Here is a 20691-nt window from a genome sequence, read left to right as displayed (position 1 = left end):
ATATGTCCATGTTCCCCGCATCCAAAGCACTTCCCCTCTCTGATGAAGCGAGCTCTCTCCTCAGGAGTAAGCTTGGGTCGTGCATCCTTTTTTTTTCTCTGGGTTGCTCTTTTTCATTCTACTTTCATTCCCAGAAGTCTGTTCGGCTCGTTGTGTCATGGTCTCATCTGTGGGGTAGGTCAGACTGCCAGAGTGAATGGCAAAGCCCCGCTTCGCATGACTCATCAACTCCTGAATAGAAGCTGACTTCTATTCCAAGCAGTGATCTCGGATCTCTGTAGGTAGACCCAAGGTAAACCGCTCAATCTGTTCTTTGAATGAAGAGGCGGGTAGAAAAGAGCTCCAGAATCTTTCACAATAAGAATTCACTGTATCGCTCTTGGTCATCCGGAGATGGTTCCAAGCAGCTCGTATATCTCGCTCAAACTCTTGAGTCAACCAAGAAGAAATAAAAAGCCTCTTGAATTTCAGCCATGTAACTGGCACAATCTTGCTTAATAGAAGCGTGGATCACTGAGTATCCTGAAAAGTATCAAACTTGATCGAGTGGCCACCTTCCTTAAACTCTCGGACTTTCTTGCTTTTATCTTCGAGAAAGTCATACTGGTTGGCTTTGTAAAAATTCTTCTTGTTCGCATAAAACTTTCCGTCATCGGAATCTGAGCTATCTGTAGACGAGTCCTCAGTAGAACTGTCAGTCTCTGGGCGAGATGTAGCCTTCTTTGCCTTTTTCTTGCCCGTTCCGAAGCTTTGTGTCTTGCTTCGCTTTTTGCTTTTTTTCTGTCTTCTTCGCTCTAATCCGAGGAGCTAGAAGAACTGTCAGAAGAAGAAGAAGAAGAACTAGGTACTCCTTCAAATCGAACACGCTTCTTCCGTTTCTTTGCTTTGTCGAATGTCAACTGACGACCCAAATATCCCGGGAAGTCAATACCTTTGTTCTGCTTTTTGCCGTGCTTTTTGCCTTTCTTTTGCATGTCGAAAAGCTGAGCAATCCGTGCATCAACCACGTTCTCCAGTTCCTTCTCCGTATATTTCTTGGAGGCAGAAGGTTTCTTGAGAGCGGGTTTCGGGAGTGGTGTTGTGGTTCTCTGCCACTCCATCTGTACCTCTTTCAAAGAGGTCTGGTTCATATATTTTGCCATCTTCGGGTCCTTGGCAAAATTGAGCATCATCTTTGTTGCATCGCCGATCAATTGACGACACTCCATCTCTGTTTGCTCCGCCTGAGTAGGCCGAGGTGGGCCATACTCTCTGCCTGAATCTTCGTTGTGATCCCAGCCCGCATCTCCAGATGCAGAGGGAGTCGACTGATCATTGCCTGAAGCCATAGGTGCCGCGGAAAAAAATTCGGGGATCGGATTTCCCGTAGAAGAGAAATCGGCCGTGCTCTGATACCACTGTAACAAACTTGGACACTCCAAGTCAAGAATCAACCGCGACAGCACCAAATAACCACTTCAAAACAATTCACAGATCACAATAGATTTGCACTAGCCCGGCGGAGTTCCGTGCCTAGAGATATTGGCCCCAAAGACTGGCGCCCCTTTCGGTATTTCTTTTTGTATTAATCAATCATCAAAGTACAAGAGAGCGGTTAGGGTTTCACTCTCAGACTCTGCGTCCAGATGCTCTGAGAAGTGAGGCCCTCACCACTAATTTAAAGGTTACAAGGGATGCCCAAAAGCAGAGCCCCAAAAGCTTTTAAAATCAAAAGCATCAGTTCTCTCTCTCTTGAGTCTTTTCTCTTTTTTTTAAAAAAAAAGCAAAAGCAAAATTCGCGTCGCTCATCATTTTCCAAAAAGAAAAAAAGTTTTTTTTTTAAAAAATAATCCGCCTCCGCGATTTCCGGAATTTAGGGTTTTTGGTAAAAATTAGGGTTTGCAGGAATTGTAGGGTTTCTGGCAGAAATTAGGGTTTCTGCTGTCCGCCACGTCATCACTTTGTGACAGACAGGCCCAGTACAGATGCCAATGAGTTATGCAGGACTTGGGGTAAAGTTGGCGATCAGACGGCACTCATTTTCTTTGATCCAAGTGCCAAAGCCAACTTTATCTCACCAGAGTTAGCTATGAAGCTGGGCATTAGAGCTGAAGAGATGGGGTACACAGCACAGGCAAGGTTGGCATGTCCTCGCCACTCAGAGTGTGTTACTCCCATCATTGAAAAGCTGCGTCTGCATTGTCCTTGATTTTTGCACGTGATGTCTCAGATAGTGATCAGTCAAATTTATCTGTGTTAGATAAAGAAAGGTCAGCATTTTTGCAAAAGTTTAGTGACTGTTTTTTTGATTCATTACCGTCGCAATTGCCGCCAGAGAGACCCGAGGACCATCGGATAGATTTGGTGCCAGGGTGTAGCCCACCAAATAGACCTCCCTACAGGGTTAGCACAGCGCAGCAGAAAGAGATTATGGGCCAGGTTGAGGAGTTATGAGAGAAGGGGCTGATTCAGCCTAGTTCTTCACCCTTTTGCTCCCCAGGGCTCCTAGTGCAGAAAAAGGATGGCTCATGGCGCATGTGTATTGATTACCGTGCATTGAATAAGAATACCATCAAGAATAGCTTTCCTATTCCTAGAATTGATGATATTCTTGATCGTTTAGAGGGTGCTGTAATTTTCAGCAGGATAGACCTTAAGAGTGGGTACCATCAGATTCGTATAAGGCCAGAGGATGTGCACAAGACTACGTTTAGAACGACATTTGGTCTTTATGAGTTTCTAGTGATGCCGTTTGGGCTAACAAATGCTCCTCCCACGTTCAGCAGAATGATGGACCATATTTTCCGCTCGCATCAACAGTTTGTTGGGATGTTCTTCGATGACATGATAGTGTATTCGAAGAATGAAGAGGAGCATAGCCGTCACTTGACCATTGTGTTCGAAGAGCTACAGAGTCACAGGTTACTTGTCAATCCTAAGAAGAGTGAATTCTTCCTCGAAGAGATCCATTTTCTTGGCCACATAGTCTCAAAGGATGGTGTTAGAATGGATCCCGCAAAGGTCGAAGCTATCAAGACATGGCCAGACTTGAAGACTCTGTGCATGATGTCAGAAGCTTCTTGGGATTGTGTTCCTACTACAAAAGGTTTATCAGAAATTTTACAGAGATAGCATCGCCTCTTCACGCTTCGCAAAAGAAAGAGGTCACTTTCAGATGGACTCAAAAAGAGATTTCAGCTTTTAGTCTCTTAAAGGAAAAGTTGACTTCAGATCCAGTAATTGTTTTACTAGATCTCAGGAAGTCATTTGTGGTCCAGTGTGACGCGTGTGGCAATAGCATCGGAGCAGTGCTAATGCAAGATGGACGGGTAGTAGCTTATGAAAGCCGAATTTTGCAAGGGCCAGAAAGGACTATGCAAGTCTATGAAAAAAGAGCTCTTGGCCATGATTCATGCGCTTTCTAGCTGGAAGCACTACCTCTTAGGTGCTGATTTTGTTGTCCAAACAGACCATCAGACCTTGCGATACTTCTTGACACAGTCAAAGTTATCCAAAAAGCATATGCGATGGGCAAACATTCTTTCCATGTTCCACTTTCAGATTATGCATGTGGAAGGCAAGAAGAATGTTGTGGCTGATGCGTTATCAAGAAAGCCACAAATTTCAGTTGTGTCAATTCCTTATCATCATGAGCTAGATGACATGAAGGAACAGTATATTGTTGATGAAGATTTTGCAAGGATCTTTGAACAGTTACAAGAGGGGAAACATCACGAGCACTACCTCCTCAGAGATGGTTTTATGATGATGCATGGCAGACTTTGTGTCACTAGGCCACTACAACATAAGGTCATTGAAGAGAGTCATGTCCCACCATATGCAGGGCATCGTGGCATTGATGCGACAGTTAAAGCGGTAGACATTCTTCTATTGGCCTACCTTGAGGAGAGATGTGGATGCCTTTGTGCGAGCATGCATAGTTTGCCAAAAGGTCAAGTTTGACAGGCAAAACACTAGGGTTGTTACAACCACTGCCGATTCCAGATAAGCCATGGGAAAGCATTGCTATGGACTTTATCTTTGATCTTCCAAGAACGCCAATAGGGAATGATGGTATATGGACCATTATCTGCAGGTTCAGCAAGCAGGCCCATTTTATCCCTGTCAGGAAGAAGATAAAATCTGATCATATGGCGCGCTTGTTCACGTACAATGTGTTTAAGTACCATGGTATGCCACAATCGATTATCAGTGATCGTGATCCTCGCATGACCAGTTTGTTTTGGAGAGGACTGTTTGAGAACATGGGCACTACGCTCAAGTTCTCCTCTTTGTTTCATCCACAAACTGATGGACAGTCAGAAGAGGCTAATTCTACTGTCTTAGATCTGTTGAAATGCTATGTGTCAGATAATAAGCGCAAGTGGGAACAGTATTTGCCTATGCTTGAGTATGCGTACAATAATACGGTGCGTTCGACTACTGGCAAAGCACCTTTGAGATTGTTGAAGGCGGCAAAAAGGTTCCTCCCATTTTGCATACAAAGGCCAAGATCTTTGAGACAGATCAATATGTTGAGAACATGGATGCAATGTACAAGAAAATTAGAGTTGCCTTGGAAAAGACTCAGGCAAAACAGAAAAAGGCTGCTGATCGTCACCGTCGTGAATTGCTGTTATCACCTAGTGATTGGCTTCTGTTAAGGTTCGAAAAGGCAAGGTTAAAGAAGATGAAGGGCAAGGAACGGTTGTTTCCTAAGCTTAGCATGCGTTACTATGGGCCTTTTCAAGTGCTTGACAAGATCAGCGATGTGGCTTACAGGCTGAAATTGCCTGATGCATGGAAGATTCATAATGCGTTTCACCTGAGTCTTCTAAGACCCTTAGTGGGTGATGTGCCAAAAGATATGCCCGACGAGGATCAGCTAGAAGTTGAGGAACTTGATGAGATCCTGGTACCTGAGCAAGTTTTTGGCACATAAGGACAGAAAAGTTAAAGGACAAGTTGCAAGACGCTATTTGGTGAAGTTGAAGAACTATCCGCCTATGGATGCAAAGTGGATGGAAGATCATGAACTGTCAGAGTCACCAAATGTATTGCAGCTCTACCTTGAAGGCTTTGGGTTACAGCCTACTTATGCCCCAACCCAACGTGTGCAAAGGAGGGGTAATGATAGAGCTAGTACATCAAATGTACATATGAATTCAGTGTAATAGATGGAAATGACAAAAGTATGAAGGTCTCATTAAGTCATTTGTATCTATGTGTTACGACCTTTCTCGCGGATACATGCGACGATAAAACAGTGTTGATAGCACAAGATCATCAATGGCATGTATTTATGGTATGCAATCGAGGACGTTTGCGATTTCAAGAGGAGGGTATGTCACAGGGACGTGGCAGCTGTTAACTATGTCACAAGGACGTGGCAACTGCTAACTTTAGTTGTTGATTTCTTTCCAATGGGTTTTGTTTTATTTTTGAGACCTTCTTCTTGAAGTAGCAAACGGTCGGACATTGTATGGCCAATGTGAACGGTAGTTTCACCTGCAGATGGGTAGTGGTCAGCACTGGAATTCGTATGGTAAGAGGATGTCTAGGCTCACAGCAAGATCATGTAGGTCCCCCCATTGCACTTAGCAAGTTGGTGGATGCTAGGAAGTGAACTCAATAAAGGCCTAAAGTCAAGGTGTGACTACCAACAGAAAGTATCCGACAGTTGGGGCACATTGCACTTTTGGATGCGGTCCCAATGAGGATAGATGGTCAGAAGACCATTGGGAGCCCAATGGAATCATTTCCTAAAATTTAGGGAACTGCTATTTTGGGCCGTGAAATGTGTTCGCGTCGTTACCTCCGGTATGACTAGGGGAACATTTTACAACTCTGCCGCGAAGTCAACTGAGCAACCAGTCGGGAGATTTTTAAGCGGCAAACCCGAAACGGGAAAAATGCTTGTAAATGTTCCAAGTGGCACATTTCTGTGCACTTGCCTCATGCATCAAGAAGTGGCGCTGAATTTATAGCTAGGAGGCTCATTTTTGAGCTTCCTGCCACAGGTTAAGAGCTATGGAGTGCTTCCTTTCCCTCTATGTACAGTGTGGTGCCAGGAGTGATGCCCTGCATGCTACACACTGCTCTCTCTCTCCCTTACGTGCAGTTATGTGATGCCCCACAAGAGGGCTTTTCATTTGACTGATGTACAGTTGTGTGGGTTCATGCGCGATTGCCGAGGCAAGAGCCTCTTGCACAGGTACTGGGTTAGCTAGTGGCAAATCCCCCGCAGGTACAGGTGAATTCGGAGAGGTTTCACGTGAGAAATCTCGTCCGATTCAAAGGGCAAGTAGCCCTACACGTGCGGGAGCTCGAGGTCTTGCTATAGATGCGACCGGCACGCGAAACGGAGCCCAAAACAGGGAATTACAGCATAGTTACCCGGAACGCGGAACGGGAACGGCAACGGGATCCCCGCGGAACGGGGGAACGGCTAGGGGTCCGGAACGGGAACGTCGCGGAACGGGGAGGTATAAAAAACACCCAAATAGTGCAATTTTTAGCTCCTTGTGTTTAAATACAAGGAGTATTAGAGTGCTTTGACTCTAATACTCACAAAAAACTCGTTTTGAAGACCATTCAACCTTGCTATGACTAGATGATGAGAGAGAGAGAGAGAGAGAGAGAGAGTGAGATGGAGAGGGAGAGATTTGAGAGAGTGGGAGGGAGAGGAAGAGAGCTTGAAGGCTTGAAGCCTTGAGCCTTGACAGAGTGAGTCTTGAGAGGGAGAGATCTTGAGAGTGAAAGGGAGAGAGCTTGAGCCTTGAGGATTAGCTTGTGAAGAGAAAGGGGGAGGGGGGTGCATTTTATGAGTCCTTGAGGCCTTGCACACTTTCAAAAGAAGCCTAAACATTTACTTCAATTTTTTCTATTTTTGCCAAATTTGTTTGTAGCCGTTGGCCGTTCCAGGGGCATTCCGGAACGGTCCGGGGGCGTTTCGGAACGTTCCAGAACGGCCGTTCCGGTTTGCATTGGCCACCCGGAACGTCAGACATTCCGGGACGTTCCGGAACGTTCGGGAAGGGAACTGCCCCCCAGAACGCCGGAACGCCGGAACGGGGGCTAGGGGGCGTTCCCCAGTAACTATGAATTACAGCCTACTGTGTATTTTTGCAGGTTTAGGGTTTCGGTCCTGAACGGACCCTAATACCCCCAGGAGGTTCGGGGACGCGAGGGGACCGCTGTACAGGTGATCTGGCGCATTTTCAGGGCAGAAAACAGAGAATCCAGCGTGCTGCAGATTCTCGCCAAATTTTGCGAAGTGTCCGTATGCGTCGGGAAAGTCATCTATTGCGTGGGGATACTAACTATTGCCTACAGGTTGTCGACGTCTGCTCGGAGCATTCTAGCTTCCGAGCCGTGTGTGTGCTTAAGTGTTAATCCACGTCACAGGTTTCCTTTGCACGTTCTCTCTGTGTGTCTAAAGTAAAGATTTCCGGGTGAAAGCCAACGCCTACCGCCCCACAGGCCGGTTTCAGCAGGCACAGATGCAAGAGATTCGGGAAAAGGAGACTCTCTCTGTCACAAGACGGTCACCACTGCCAATAGAAAAGAACAGACTGAACAACTTTTAGCACTTCAATAACAACTGAATTGAAAGAGAGAGACGACATGTGACACGGAGTGGCAGAATTCCACCCCAAAGAGTATTGGCCCCAAACCTTGGCGCCCCTTTCGGTATTTCTTTATATTGCATCAACATAGTACAAGCCGGTACTCCAAACTCTGCACCTTCTTCAGGAAGCGTGCCAAAGAATGAGCCCTAACCTCATATTTAAAGGCCCTTGGCCTAAAAAGCAATTACAGTGAAAAGCCTTCAAACTCAAAAGCATTTGGTCCAAAAGCAAAGCCAAAAAGCTGCTAGCGTAAATCACGGAAAATCCGTACAGCTTGCCACCTCATCAGCCAGCGCAAAACACGAAAATCAGTACAACCTGCCAGCTCATCATGCCAACACAATTTTCGGAAATCTGTCACGTCATCAGTTTTTTTTCCTGTGTATGGGTCCTGCTTTGTTTTAATCCTTTATGTCACTGGGGGCCCCATCAGACGAGGTCCCCATAAGTTGGTAGGACTTCTTCTTCTGTTACTTATTCTCTTAGGGTTTAGGCCCCTTGGCTGGCATCTGCAAGTTGGCTCCATTCTTTAGGCTTTGACATCTCCCCTTCTTGAAAGAGAGTAATGTCCGCGATTACAGCATATCTGCAAAACAACTCAAGTTAGCTCAAAAAAAATTCCGAGGGACATTCTGAGGGACAATCAGTTTGCTCTTTTTATTAAGGAGTTAGCTTCTCCTTTCTGCTCTTTTGATCAAGGAGTTAGCTTCTCCTTTCGTCCAAATCAGAACTCTTGACTTTCGGGCGTAGTATTAGCCATCACACCTAGACAGTACCGATCTTCCACAAGTGTCTTGATGCACTAAAATTACATACCCAAGCAATCTCATCCAATTAGGAATATTCAGTGGTTAGCACATCACAATGCAACACAAATGCTCACATATGCATGTTACAAAACATAGAAACATAAAGCCGCCGATGAACACTCCCCCCCCCCCCCCCCCGCAAAATAACCATCCAGGTTCGGGCCATGAGCTGTTCAACGACTCCCTCATCACTCCTCCCGCAAATAACCTAAAAAGGTCCGAGCCACGAGATATAGAGGCCTTTTACAACCAAACGCCCCCCAGACCGCAATCTGCATCATTTGGAGGTGCTAAGAGTAACCACTGCTCAGACTTCTTAATACTCCTCCAACATAACCATCCAGGGTTCGGGCCATGAGTACAACAATAATACTCCCCTTGTAAACAACCACAAGGGTCCGGGCCATGAGTAAAAAACAACACTTTTCAATCATTCAATACTCCCCCCGCAAATAACCAAAAGGGTCCGGGCCATGAGTATGAACAAGCATTCTCAAACATCATTTCTCACTACTCCACCCAAGAGTAAAATCACCAATTATTGAAACCAGTATTATAACCAGAGTCAAACAATTCAAATTGGCACCAAGAAAGGTTCAAAACAGATACCATCCATTTCAAACAAAGTTTCAAACAATACTTTCTCAAACAAAGTTCAAAAGTATCTAACTATAAAACAACTAGAGAGTTCATTCAGGGTTTTGTTCGGACAACCGAACTTTGAGGATGATTGGCTTGCCCTTCTACATCACGTTCATGGTTCGGTTCCGAATCTGGAGATTCGCATCATTCTTGTCATGCCAAGGCATGACTAATAGAACGTCACAATTGCCCAACTTCATGATGTGGAAATCAGCTTTTCCATGATAATCTTGAATAGTCATTGGAAGAGCACCAATGAGCGGTCCCACTTTCTGAGTTTGCCCCGTGGCTAGCTCAGCTTCAATTTCTTCACCCTCTGCATCATAATCAAAGTGCATTTGCTTTAAGAATCCTGGATGGATGACGTTCTCTCTAGCGCCGGAGTCAAAGAAAATAAGGGCTTTGAAGCCATTGACTTTGCCATATGCTCGACACAACTCATTTGTACTTTCAAGGCGTATGCCATAGATGTCAGGTACTAATCCAATAGCCAGTTTAGCTCGTTTGGCTGGAGATGGTCCTGGGTTTCTGTCGACCGTCGACGCAGAGTCGGCTCCGTGGGTCTGTCAGTGCGTTGGGGACAACCAAAATAGTTATGTCCTGTTTGAAAGCATCCAAAACATCAGCCTTCTTGTAGTAAGGTGTCTCGTTGTTGAGGTGTCAAACGAGGCCTTTGTGGTTGACTTTCACGAGACTCTCGAGAGGTTGTTCTTTGTTGGCGAGAGTTGTGGTTAGTGGCCGGAGATTCTTTTGTGGTAAACTCAAGCTTTCCCTTCATCAGTTTGTAGCCAACTGCGGCATGGTCCGTAAGTTCTTGCATGGTGGAGACTTGCTTGGATAGACAATATTCCTGCAATGGTGATGGTATTCCAATGGTGTGCGCGGTTCTTAGTGCTTACTAGTTATTGGAGTCAAGACTTCAGACTTCAGACTTCAGACTTCAGACTTGGATTTATCATTTTCATGATTCACTATGTATTTATTTTGAAGCTCTTAGTTTTGTGACCATGGCAGCAAACATCTGATACTATTTGTTTATAGACATTGATCAATGGTTAGCTAATCTCAGCTTTGCGTTTTCATTGTTCGGTTAGAGTCGTGGACTCCAGTTTTTGGCATTTGTAACGATGTACTGTTGATTTGCTAGTCTTTATTTGAAGTCTTGGTGAATGCATAAGTAAATGTATGAAGTTTCCCTTGTTTTAGGCTTTGTAAAAAAAAGGACGAATTTTTACGTACCTAAAAACTCAATCCATTCTGTACTACGTACCGAATATGTACTGAACACTACATACCTAACTACCTTGGCTGAAATCGGGGTTCTATTGGAGTAGACTATGCTAAACCGAATGCTTCAATATCCGGGACTGAGCCAGCAGTGGTGTGTGTATCAAGGGGCTAGCCACGTCACAAGTTGTGACAATAAATCGAAACTCAAAGTCAAGGTACTAAGGACGTCCATGGAAAATTTGAAGCCTCATGCACCAAAGGTTACACAATGCTGCATGACAAGGCTTCAATTGCCTTGCAAAGTTTGGTTCTCTCTGCTCATCCTCTTGGCAAGCTCTTGGCATCATCTGCTCAGTGCGGCCCTCTATGTCCCAGGCCAAGCTCGCTACCCCCCATTGAAATCGGGTGAAGGTTAGCTCCATTGTTCTTTGTCGCTTGCAGCAGCATCGGCTTTAGCAATTGCTACCATCGTGGCCCCAACCTCGCGCATATGGTGAAGTAGCATTGAGGCATCTGCCCAGTGCTATCAAACTGTTGACCAAAGCATGGGCCAACAATGGCATGGTGAAGCACAAGGCCACCAGCCCGGCCTTGAAATTTGTTGATTCGCGTGCTAGCTCGGGTGAGAGAATGGCTATTATGTGTGCAAGTTGTAAAGGTAACGGAGAAGACGGCCTATGCACGTGCCAACATGTGGTCCACCCTCATCAAAATTTGGCACCCCATACACAACGTGGGCGCTAAGGAGGCCAAGGCAGAGGCGAGAACGTGCAACATTTCCTCGTAGAAGGAGGCCCTGGTGAGAGAGCGCAAAGCCAAGGAGCTCAATCATTTGGATGGCCTCCTGTCACCATTCTAAATGAGCTCTTCCATTAGCAATGGCATACAAGCCTTGAATTTATTTGATTTGAACTTGAAGCTTTTTTGATTGTTTATTGAGTAGCCATTCCCACAATGTGGCTGGGAGCTCTTGGTTCCACATCTCGTACTTTTTAGCATGAAAATCAAGCTAAAAACATAGCCAAGGAGCCTGTCACAGAGATGTTTATTCAAGTCTGGCATTAATTTTTGCATTCACATTTATCTCATAGTCGTTGTAATCACCTTACTAATCATTGGCATTTGCATCCTTGTATTTGGGTTTAGGCACTACTAGCAAAAGATTGGTAAGATCGCCCATTCACATATATGCACACAAGACACATCACATGGAATGCATTTGTCCTTTCTCCCATAAACCATGAAGCTTTCACTCTCGATAATCGAATTGATAAACATGAAGATCAAAGACGAAGAAGAGCCGATGATGTTGAAGCATGAAGATCGATCCACTGCATGACGTCAACAACATACAGATGAATGAATGATATAAATTCGTACTTATAAAAGGAACTACCTTGTGAACCTAGCATATAAGTTTAAGAAAACACCTTGTGAACCATTGTGATGAATCTATGTAGAACAATCATGATGAATCAGTGTTTTCCATGCCTAGATGTATCAGTAGTATCCTAGGAGTACACTTCCCACAATAACCATGAGCCATGAGGATTATATCAGTCATTGTAAAATCTTCCCAGGTTTGGCTTAAGGGGGTGCTTGCTTGGGTTAAGCCCAACTTGGCAAGTACAAGAATGCAGGAAAAAAACTTGCCAAAGTTGGACATATCTATCAATTATTTTTATAATCTATAGAGGTACCCCAGGCCAATTTACCAACCGAACGTCTAGTGAAGCCTTGACCCGTTCTTTCAACAACAAGAAGAAGAAGAAGAAGAAGTAGAAGGGTAAGAATAAAAGCACCAACATCCACAAGAAAAGTGATGCCAAACGTGACGCCTTGAAGGCGGAGCAGCATTGCAATAATTGTGGTAAGAAAGGACATTATTGGAGGAAGTGTCCAAAGCGAGTTGGAGAAGCTTCGACCTCCTTGGCAACAGTAGTAAAGTCACCGACCTTTGTTCATTTGGAGATTATCCCTTCGACGGACTCTCCCAGGACATCGGAGGCATTGGTGACCTACCTATTCTTCTCGAGATAGTCGTGATTGGATTCTTGACAGTGGTGCCTCACGGCACATGACACCTACGAAGTATCTATTGTTCAACATGCAGAGACACTGGGTACTGTTTCCATCATTGACAAATCTGAAATTCCTATTCAGAGCGAGGGTTCCATGGAGCTCATTCCTGACGGCAGAGGAGGTATGCATACCTCCAAGGTACTTTATGCTCCAAAACTAGGTTTTCATCTTATCGAGGTGTGCACATCCACAGTATTATGGCAACTTGGTCAGAGGAGTTTGAGATGACAGATCTTGGCTTGCTTCATCATTTTCTTGGATTAGAAGTTAGACAGACAGAGGTGGGCATCTTCCTCTCTCGGCCACGAACTATTGGAAGCATTTGGTATGACCCAGTGCAGATTCATCTCTGCTCCAATGGATCCCAATCAAAAGTTGTCATAGTTTTATCTTCCTCTTCTAGTAGATGCAATAGAGTATCGGAAACTGGTTGGTTCTCTCATTTGGGTACTCAACACTCGATTTGATGTCAGACTTCAGTTCCTCGGTGGGTCTACACAGTTCTTTTATGCAAAAACCCGCCAGGTCACACATGCAGCAGGCCATCGGGGTCCTGCGGTATTTGAAGGCGACCCAATCATTTAGCATTCACTATGCAGCTAGAGGTTCGGATCCCCGGGTCAATCTACAAGGATTGAGTGATTCAGATTGGGGAGGTGATCGAGACGGACGACGGTCGACCACAGGTTTTACTTTTTCTTTTGGCTCAGGAGCAGTTTCATGGAGCAGCAAGAAACAATTAACAATTGCTTTGTCTTCCACAGAGCCAAAGTACCGTGCTGTTTGTAGTGCTACATGTGAGTCAGTTTGGATTCAGAGACTACTTTTGGAGATGGGCTTTCTGCAGCAGACGACCATTATGTAATATGTACTCAGACAACCAGAGTTGTATTGCCATTGCGAGGAATCCGGTGTTTTACGCCAGGACCAAGCATATAGAGATTCAGTACCATTTGTTCGTGAGAAGACACAAGATGGCTCTATCCGACTAGAGTACATTCCGACTTCGGATAACCCTGCTGAGATCTTCACCAAACCTATTCCACAAGATAGTAAGTCTAGGCAATGGGCAGCACATGGAGTCCACACAATGCGAGGAAAATCCCTCTCTACCATATCACCCATGGCCTTGCAATTGCTAGCATTATCGATAACAACCTGCAAGTAGCCAAACAATGTACATTGAAATAGTAGAGGTAGAACAAAAAAACATAAGGAGAAGAGATGCCAACAGCAAGATGGGGAGATTGAATTTACCTGCACCACATTCTCCTTTCGCACCTCAAGAATGGCCTGACGAATATGTTTGTAGAAGTGATCTTCTCACCTGCCTTTCCGGCATCCACGGCTCTCAAAACATACGTACCAAGGCAAGAGGAGACTAGAATGTTGATGATGTGGCGTCTACGTACATCACTCCATCCATCAGAAATGATAGAACACCCAAAAGTCTGCCACCCAGCTTTTATTGGAGTGACTGCTCTATCAATGACCGCTTTCTGCTCATCTAGCATACTTGTACACATCTTGTTGTAATTCAAACAAGTCCACGACTGTGTGGGACCAACCTGAGAAATGGCTCTGACCATCCTCTTCCATTGATCTGTTTGAAGCACATTGAATGCAATATTGCACTCTACAAGAGTGCGAGCAATCTCCATCTCTGCTATCTTTTGTCTCTCTTTCACCCAAGCCTGAGAGTTTACGCGTGAAGGCAACGTGCTCTGCCTCGGTGCATTGGTGGGAGCTGTAGACCGTTCATCCCCAATGTCCTCCTCATCATGCCCTGCTACACGAGCTCTTTTCCTACTAGTGCCGACACTGGAGGGCACACTAGTCTGAGAACCAGAACCCATCCCTCCATCTCTTGAATTGTCACCAAGGTCCCCAGGTAATGCACCCTGCAAGGCATCCTGTGAAATCGAAGACCCCCTCAAAGGTGCACTCGATGCTGAGGAGAAATGCTCTCAAATAAGGTTTTCCTTGATTAGAGGTGGAATCTTCTCACAGCCATCGAAATGATTTGTAGTACCTATCCCTGTAACATGCTTGAGAACACGATTAATAGTACTTGTCTTGCTTTCCCCACAGTATTTGCACTGCCATTGACGAGTGCCCGTCCCTTGCTGACCCGGCATAGTAACTACTCGGATCACGTAGGTGTGCGTGTCCCACACTGGGTTGGGTTTGCGAGGCATCTTACTGATCACCTGCAAGAGAGGAGCACTCACTGGTCTACTGCACTCTGCACAGTACCTGTGTGTCACTGTGTTCTTACCAGAAGCACATAAAATTTAGTCGCTCAAGGCGTTTTTCGATAATATCTCCTAGCGCCTGAAATAGGGCCAAATTTAAAATTTAAAAAAAAACACCGGTACAGTACGTATCCGTATGTACCGTACGGTACGGTACGGATGTACTGTACTGATACGATCCGTACGTACGTACGGATGCAACCTTGAAACACACACACACACACAATCTTTCTTTCGTAAAACTATGCACACGCACTCACACGCACATGCACACATGCACACGCATACGCATGTCCAAGAAGAAGGAACCTGTGGCCTAAAAGGCAGGAGTTTGTTGTGCGCCTTTGGTGGAGCTACACACACAAACCCAGACCATTACAAAGAGGTGAGGAATCTCTCCTCACTCAGATTTGGCTTTCGTGACTTTCATCTACTTCTACAGAAGAAGTTATTTGTACTGATGTTCTTATGCCATGAATAAATCAGGTTCTGATTGTCATATTTGTTATGTCAGTTTGGTTAATGTGTACACGTAAAGCATGAACACTTGGTCCTCAAAGAGTTGGTCTAACGGTAAGGCTTTTAGGAGTTGTGAGTTTAAATCCCAATGTCCATAACTCTACAGAGAATGTAAGGAGAAAGATCGTGTTTTGGAAGCTTGAGACTACGCCGTTGATGGCTTCGGATTAACTCAGCATGCAGTGTGATGCCTTTGGCCTTTCAACCTAGGGGTTGTAGGTTTAAATCTCCCGTTGGGTCACCTGTAGAGGGATACGTTGTGCTCACCTGGTGTTCACGTTGCTAGGCTTCTTCCTTGGACACTGGAGTGCATCCTTAAATGATGCATGGAAAATTTCCTTTCTTTTAAGAGACATTAATAACTAGGCACTGCCTTATGTAGGCCATTGCAACATATCACTTGTTTGAGGCAATTTATTTCGTCTTTGCTCACTGATACTATTTTGGAATTGCCGGTTTTTACACTAGTATGTGCGAAATGTTGCGGGTTCTTTTCAAGGCAACCTTGAAGTCTAGTCGAGGCATTGGAATTTTAACTTGTTCAAAAAGACTAGGGATCTATTGTTTGTAAACATTTTGTTTTAGAATGCCCATGTGAGGATTCGTGTTGTTTTATTCTAGTTATTTCTTGATATACTAACTATGATGGCCATTATTAATCCTTTCAATCTTTAGTGAGGCTGGTGGCATTGCTCAAAAAAATATTTTGTTGGTCTCGAGTTTCAAAGCTAAATGATTGAGACAATCTGGATTTATAAGTATTTATCTGGATTTATCCCTGAAATGTCCGATTCTTGAAGTTGGAAAATAAGGGCCAATGTAATAAAGCAAAGATTCTTCTTTTTTAACTATAAAAGTCACAATACAAACTGGAATGTGTGAGCACTAATTCCAAGCTGTATATGCAAGCATTGACTGATATTATCATTTTTGGGATTCAACCTCATCTTTGCAAAGAAAATTGGTTTCTCACTCTTGGTTGTTGTATTCTTTGTTTGAACTCATGCCCTTAATGGTGATAACGTTAAAAAAATGAAGATACTCTTTAATAAAGCATAGCTTTATCTTTAAATTAAGCAAGAATTTTTAACTAGAGCATATAAATGTAAAAAAAGTAGGTTTCGTGTGTTCATCAACCACTACGTGTGTTCATGGTACCAATGGTTAACGACCTTAACCAGAGACCCGCTAAGAGTGGGGTGCGACTCTTACATACTAGATGACATATTTATGTCATGATCTTATTCCATCTTGCCAACTTGTGCATCGTGGCATGATGAATGATATCGCTATCTTCTATGGCTCTATATGAAAGAAAAAAAGAAAAAGAAACGCTAGGTGAGGGGTAATGTTGGCGATGAGAGGATTGCTGAAAACGCCAAGGTGTAGGGGATGCTGTGCAAAAACGCTAGGTGATCCTGGATCTGCAAAACGCTAGATCTCCTTAAGTGGGGTCTGCTGAGAAGTTGCATGTTGATTGTGGAGCTCCTGCTGTCTCTTCTGTCATTGAGTGCTAACTTGGATTTGCTTATATATTAACTTACCCAAATTGCCCTACCTACTTTTGTTAGAAAGTCACTTAAATTAATAAATGAAAAAAGTCAAAAATAGGAAAAATAGGCTAAAATCATTAGAAAAATCTCCTAATTGATTCTAATGGATTCTGATGGGAATACTGATGATCATGCTGTGTGCAACCAGAGAAATGCATCTACACTAAGTGACTGGGCATGCACGGTCTACGAATAGACTCACAAAAGTGCCAGATCACTTCTAATCTAGACTGATTGGACTGACTGAACCCTGATCATGTTGTAGCTTGTCCACGGACACATAGGGTTGGATGTGTCACGTGACATCCTCTCCTTTTCAAAGTGAGGTACTGGTACCGAATTGTATGGCGTCGAGGGAGATCGCCAATAGCATCCAAAATTTTGGAAGGGACTCTTCCCTGGCCCACTCCGATGTGTGAGTCGTATGGTACTTGAACTTCATAAAGGTCTGCAATGTCTGCTTCTTTGGGCCGCGCCCAAAGCGAGACAAAGTCTTCTGTGGCTCCTTCTATGCTTCGACCTCGTCGAAAGTCGTGCTGCTTCCATCTTCAAGAATCTCCATGGCTGAAAATTCCTGAAACCATTTATAACATAAAACCATGAACATACCTATTCCATGTAAAGAGAGTGGAAAAAATCTTGTCTTCGCTAAAGATTGTATATGCAATGTAGATGAACATAAAGACAGAGTAACAACCCGTTCATCAAACACATGCAAACAATGAGATCGAATCTTTCTCTTATGATCTACAACAATCAACTGTGGCAAAACAAAATGGAAATGCCCACGCTTGGTGCTCATACTTTCATGTGCTCGTTCAGAAACTGTGTCATGCCAAAGAAGAGACATGGAATATGACTTTCTTACATACATACTTTTCAGCTTTTCGTGAAAAATTGTGGCTTCTTTTGATGGCGTCGTGCAACTGCCCTCCTTTTTCTCTCTCACTATTAACCCACTCCTCTTATGGGGGTCTTCAAACCCTACAAGCCACGATTCTGATGAAGTTCCTCGACCCACGCAGTTGGTAACCCCCTCATCATGCAGTCCCTCACTCCACCAGATGGCGCTTTCTTCCCATGCATACTGTAGCGCCGCCCTTTGCCTTCAGCTTTCCTCGTTTTTTTCTGCATGCCCAACTTTGACCACCCATGTAACGTTAGAAAAAATATTTTTTCCTTTTTTACTTCCACTCCAGTCGATGTTCACACCATTTTCCATGCCCACATTAGCTTGCGATAAAAAACCCACACAATTGAAACACGGCCGCAAAGTGATATAACTCTTTTCGCACAATGTATCTGGTCTCTCTCTGTGTTTCTTTTTCTTTTTTTCTTTCATATAGAGCCATAGAAGATAGCGATATCATTCATCATGCCACGATGCACAAGTTGGCAAGATAGAATAAGATCATGATATAAATATGTCATCTAGTATGTAAGAGTCGCACCCCACTCTTAGCGGGTCTTTGGTAAAGGTCGTTAACCATTGGTACCATGAACACACGTAGTGGTTGATGAACACACGAAACCTACTTTTTTTACATTTATATGCTCTAGTTAAAAATTCTTGCTTAATTTAAAGATAAGGCTATGCTTCATTAAAGAGTATCTTCATTTTTTTAGCGTTATAACCATTAAGGGCATGAGTTCAAACAAAGAATACAACAACCAAGAGTGAGAAACCAATTTTCTTTGCAAAGATGAGGTTGAATCCCAAAAATGATAATATCAATCAATGCTTGCATATACAGCTTGGAATTAGTGCTCACACATTCCAGTTTGTATTGTGACATTTATAGTTAAAAAAGAAGAATCTTTGCTTTATTACATTGGCCCTTATTTTCCAACTTCGAGAATCGGACATTTCAGAGATAAATCCCCATAAATACTTATAAATCCAGATTGTCTCAATCATTCAGCTTTGAAACTCGAGACCAACAAAATATTTTTTTGTACCTAGGACGAATAATCGTGGACTAGCGAACTCGAGCACGAGTATCAGTAGTCCCATCTGTGCCACTCCATAAACAGTTCCGCACGGCCGTATACCATACTGTAGCCAGAATGACCTGGTTGGCGACCAATGCACGGCCGGCCAACGACAGATGATGTGAAGACCAATGACATAGCTTCCTGCGAATAGACTGTAGTACGGGTGCAAACTGCTGCTGTGAGGAAACATCAAATCCAACCTGAAAGCCCAGATATCTGCATGTCTGACCAGGCTGCAGCCAGGTGAAACCATCAGCTACCCCCCAAGTAGGTATGTCATCACTGCCAACCAGTAACCCATAGGATTTATGCCAGTTAATGCGTGCACCACTGGCAATGCAAAAAACCTCTAGGGCCTCCCGCATGGCATCAAGAGCAGCTAGCAAATAGCGCAACATCAGCATAGTATCATCAGCAAACTCCTGATCGATAAGGTCCGGAGCTATAGGTATTGGCATGGTCAAGCCACGAAATGCATGACTCTGAGCACAAAGAAAGACGGACATAGTCTCTCCTACAAATAGATACAGATATGCTGCTAAAGGACATCCCTGACGGACAAATCGAGAAAGCTCAAAACTGCGACTGACATGGCCACCAATAGTAATAGCATTGCTTGCAGTCCTGAAGAGAGCGGAAATGCCTGAGATCCATCTCGAAGGGAAACCCATCCTGGCTAATGATCCTTCGAGACAGTCTCTCTCTCTCTCTCTCTCTCTCTCTCTCTCCTCTCTCAAGGTCTCTTGGGATGGTCTCTTCTTCTTCTCTCTCACATAAGGGTTAAAAAACATTCTTTAAAACCAATTAGCTCAGGAACCAGGTAAGTAGTCGAGTTCTGTTAGTGTGATAATTAATTCCTTGTCACGTTTATCATCACAATTGACTACATTGCAAGCTGAAATAACCTATGAATTATGCTTTGAATTCTAACAATGACATGAGTTAGTGTTAAAAACGTAAAAACAAAATGCCAAAAAGAGATTAGGAACTTTTTGTGTATACTACAGATACAAGTGAGCGAACCAAATCAGGCCATGTGACACTTCCAAACACAGGTTCACCTATCAGACAGTGAGATTTGTATCCTATGATACATGTGGACGAGTCCATATGCCCTCATACACCTAAACAAAAACAATTGTGCCCATACGATGCATACCGCTTCAGAAAGGGTTTCTGTGCTGTGGTCAAAGCGAGCCAGTACAAGGTTGTTGGTGATGCCAGTTCCACCATCACCACCACCTCCACCAAAGATAACAAAGCTTGTGTCAGAAGAGGGCTCATGAGACTTCCCCTCTTTTCCCTCGGTATCTTCTTCACCTTTCTCCTCCTTTTGAGTTGTGGACGGGGCAGTAGTGGCCCATCCAGAACAGAAAAGAGGCAGATCGTACTTCCTGGCACACGTTAAGGGCTGTCTGATGCCCATGCGCCCCGCTTCTCGATTTCACCAGCTCCTGGTTTTGCCCCCTTGTAGGCTAGGTCATTCAGCTGCGTCCTCCTTAGTCGCTTTGTCTGTGTCGCTACGTATTAAGCTGCGTCCTCCTTAGTCGCTTTGTCTGTGTCGCTACGTATTAAGCTGGCTTCCTAGATCTCTCACAGCACGCCTTATTACTAATGGAAAATGGAAGTTTTATTTTTTTTTCTGTTTGATTCGGGGGAAAAAATTTATTACTTCGTTAGCGTAGTGGGCATTTCCCAGTCCTTGGCCCCTCAACAGCCCACGTGGCTCCAAAAGCTCTAAAAAAAACAGCGCTCAAAAGCTCTTAAAAAAATGGCGCCGTCATAAGCCCAGCGCAGCACTCAAAAGATCTTTAAAAAATGGCGCCATCACCGCAGAAAAGCTCTACAAAAAACTACGCCGTCAGAAGCTACCAAGTGAATAAAATAAAAACAGCATGCTGCGTTGCTCTCACGAGCAATTCGATCTTCTCCACAAGTAGTTCGCACTTTCCCAGAAGTAAGCAATCTTTACTTCGCTGTTCCCAATAGCAATTCG

General features: G+C 44.1%; 1 protein-coding gene across 2 annotated transcripts in view; it reads right to left on the bottom strand.

The window, feature by feature from the left end:
* The window catches only part of LOC147460003 (SEC12-like protein 2), an 89084-nt gene extending 68771 nt beyond the window's left edge, over positions 1–20313 (bottom strand). Inside the window, exon 1 of one of the 2 annotated variants that reach the window (XM_086511159.1) lies at positions 19855–20313. In XM_086511159.1, coding sequence (XP_086367285.1) covers positions 19855–20121 — 267 coding nt within the window. In that variant the 5' untranslated portion in view covers positions 20122–20313. The remainder of the gene's footprint in view (positions 1–19854) is intronic. The other variant, XM_086511160.1, reaches the window with a different exon arrangement.
* Positions 20314–20691: the final 378 nt, after the last annotated feature.

Source organism: Adiantum capillus-veneris, chromosome 4, assembly GCF_014529385.1.
Source record: "Adiantum capillus-veneris isolate H3 chromosome 4, ASM1452938v2, whole genome shotgun sequence".
Taxonomy (NCBI): Eukaryota; Viridiplantae; Streptophyta; class Polypodiopsida; order Polypodiales; family Pteridaceae; genus Adiantum; species Adiantum capillus-veneris.
This window is presented reverse-complemented; position numbering and strand designations above follow the sequence as displayed.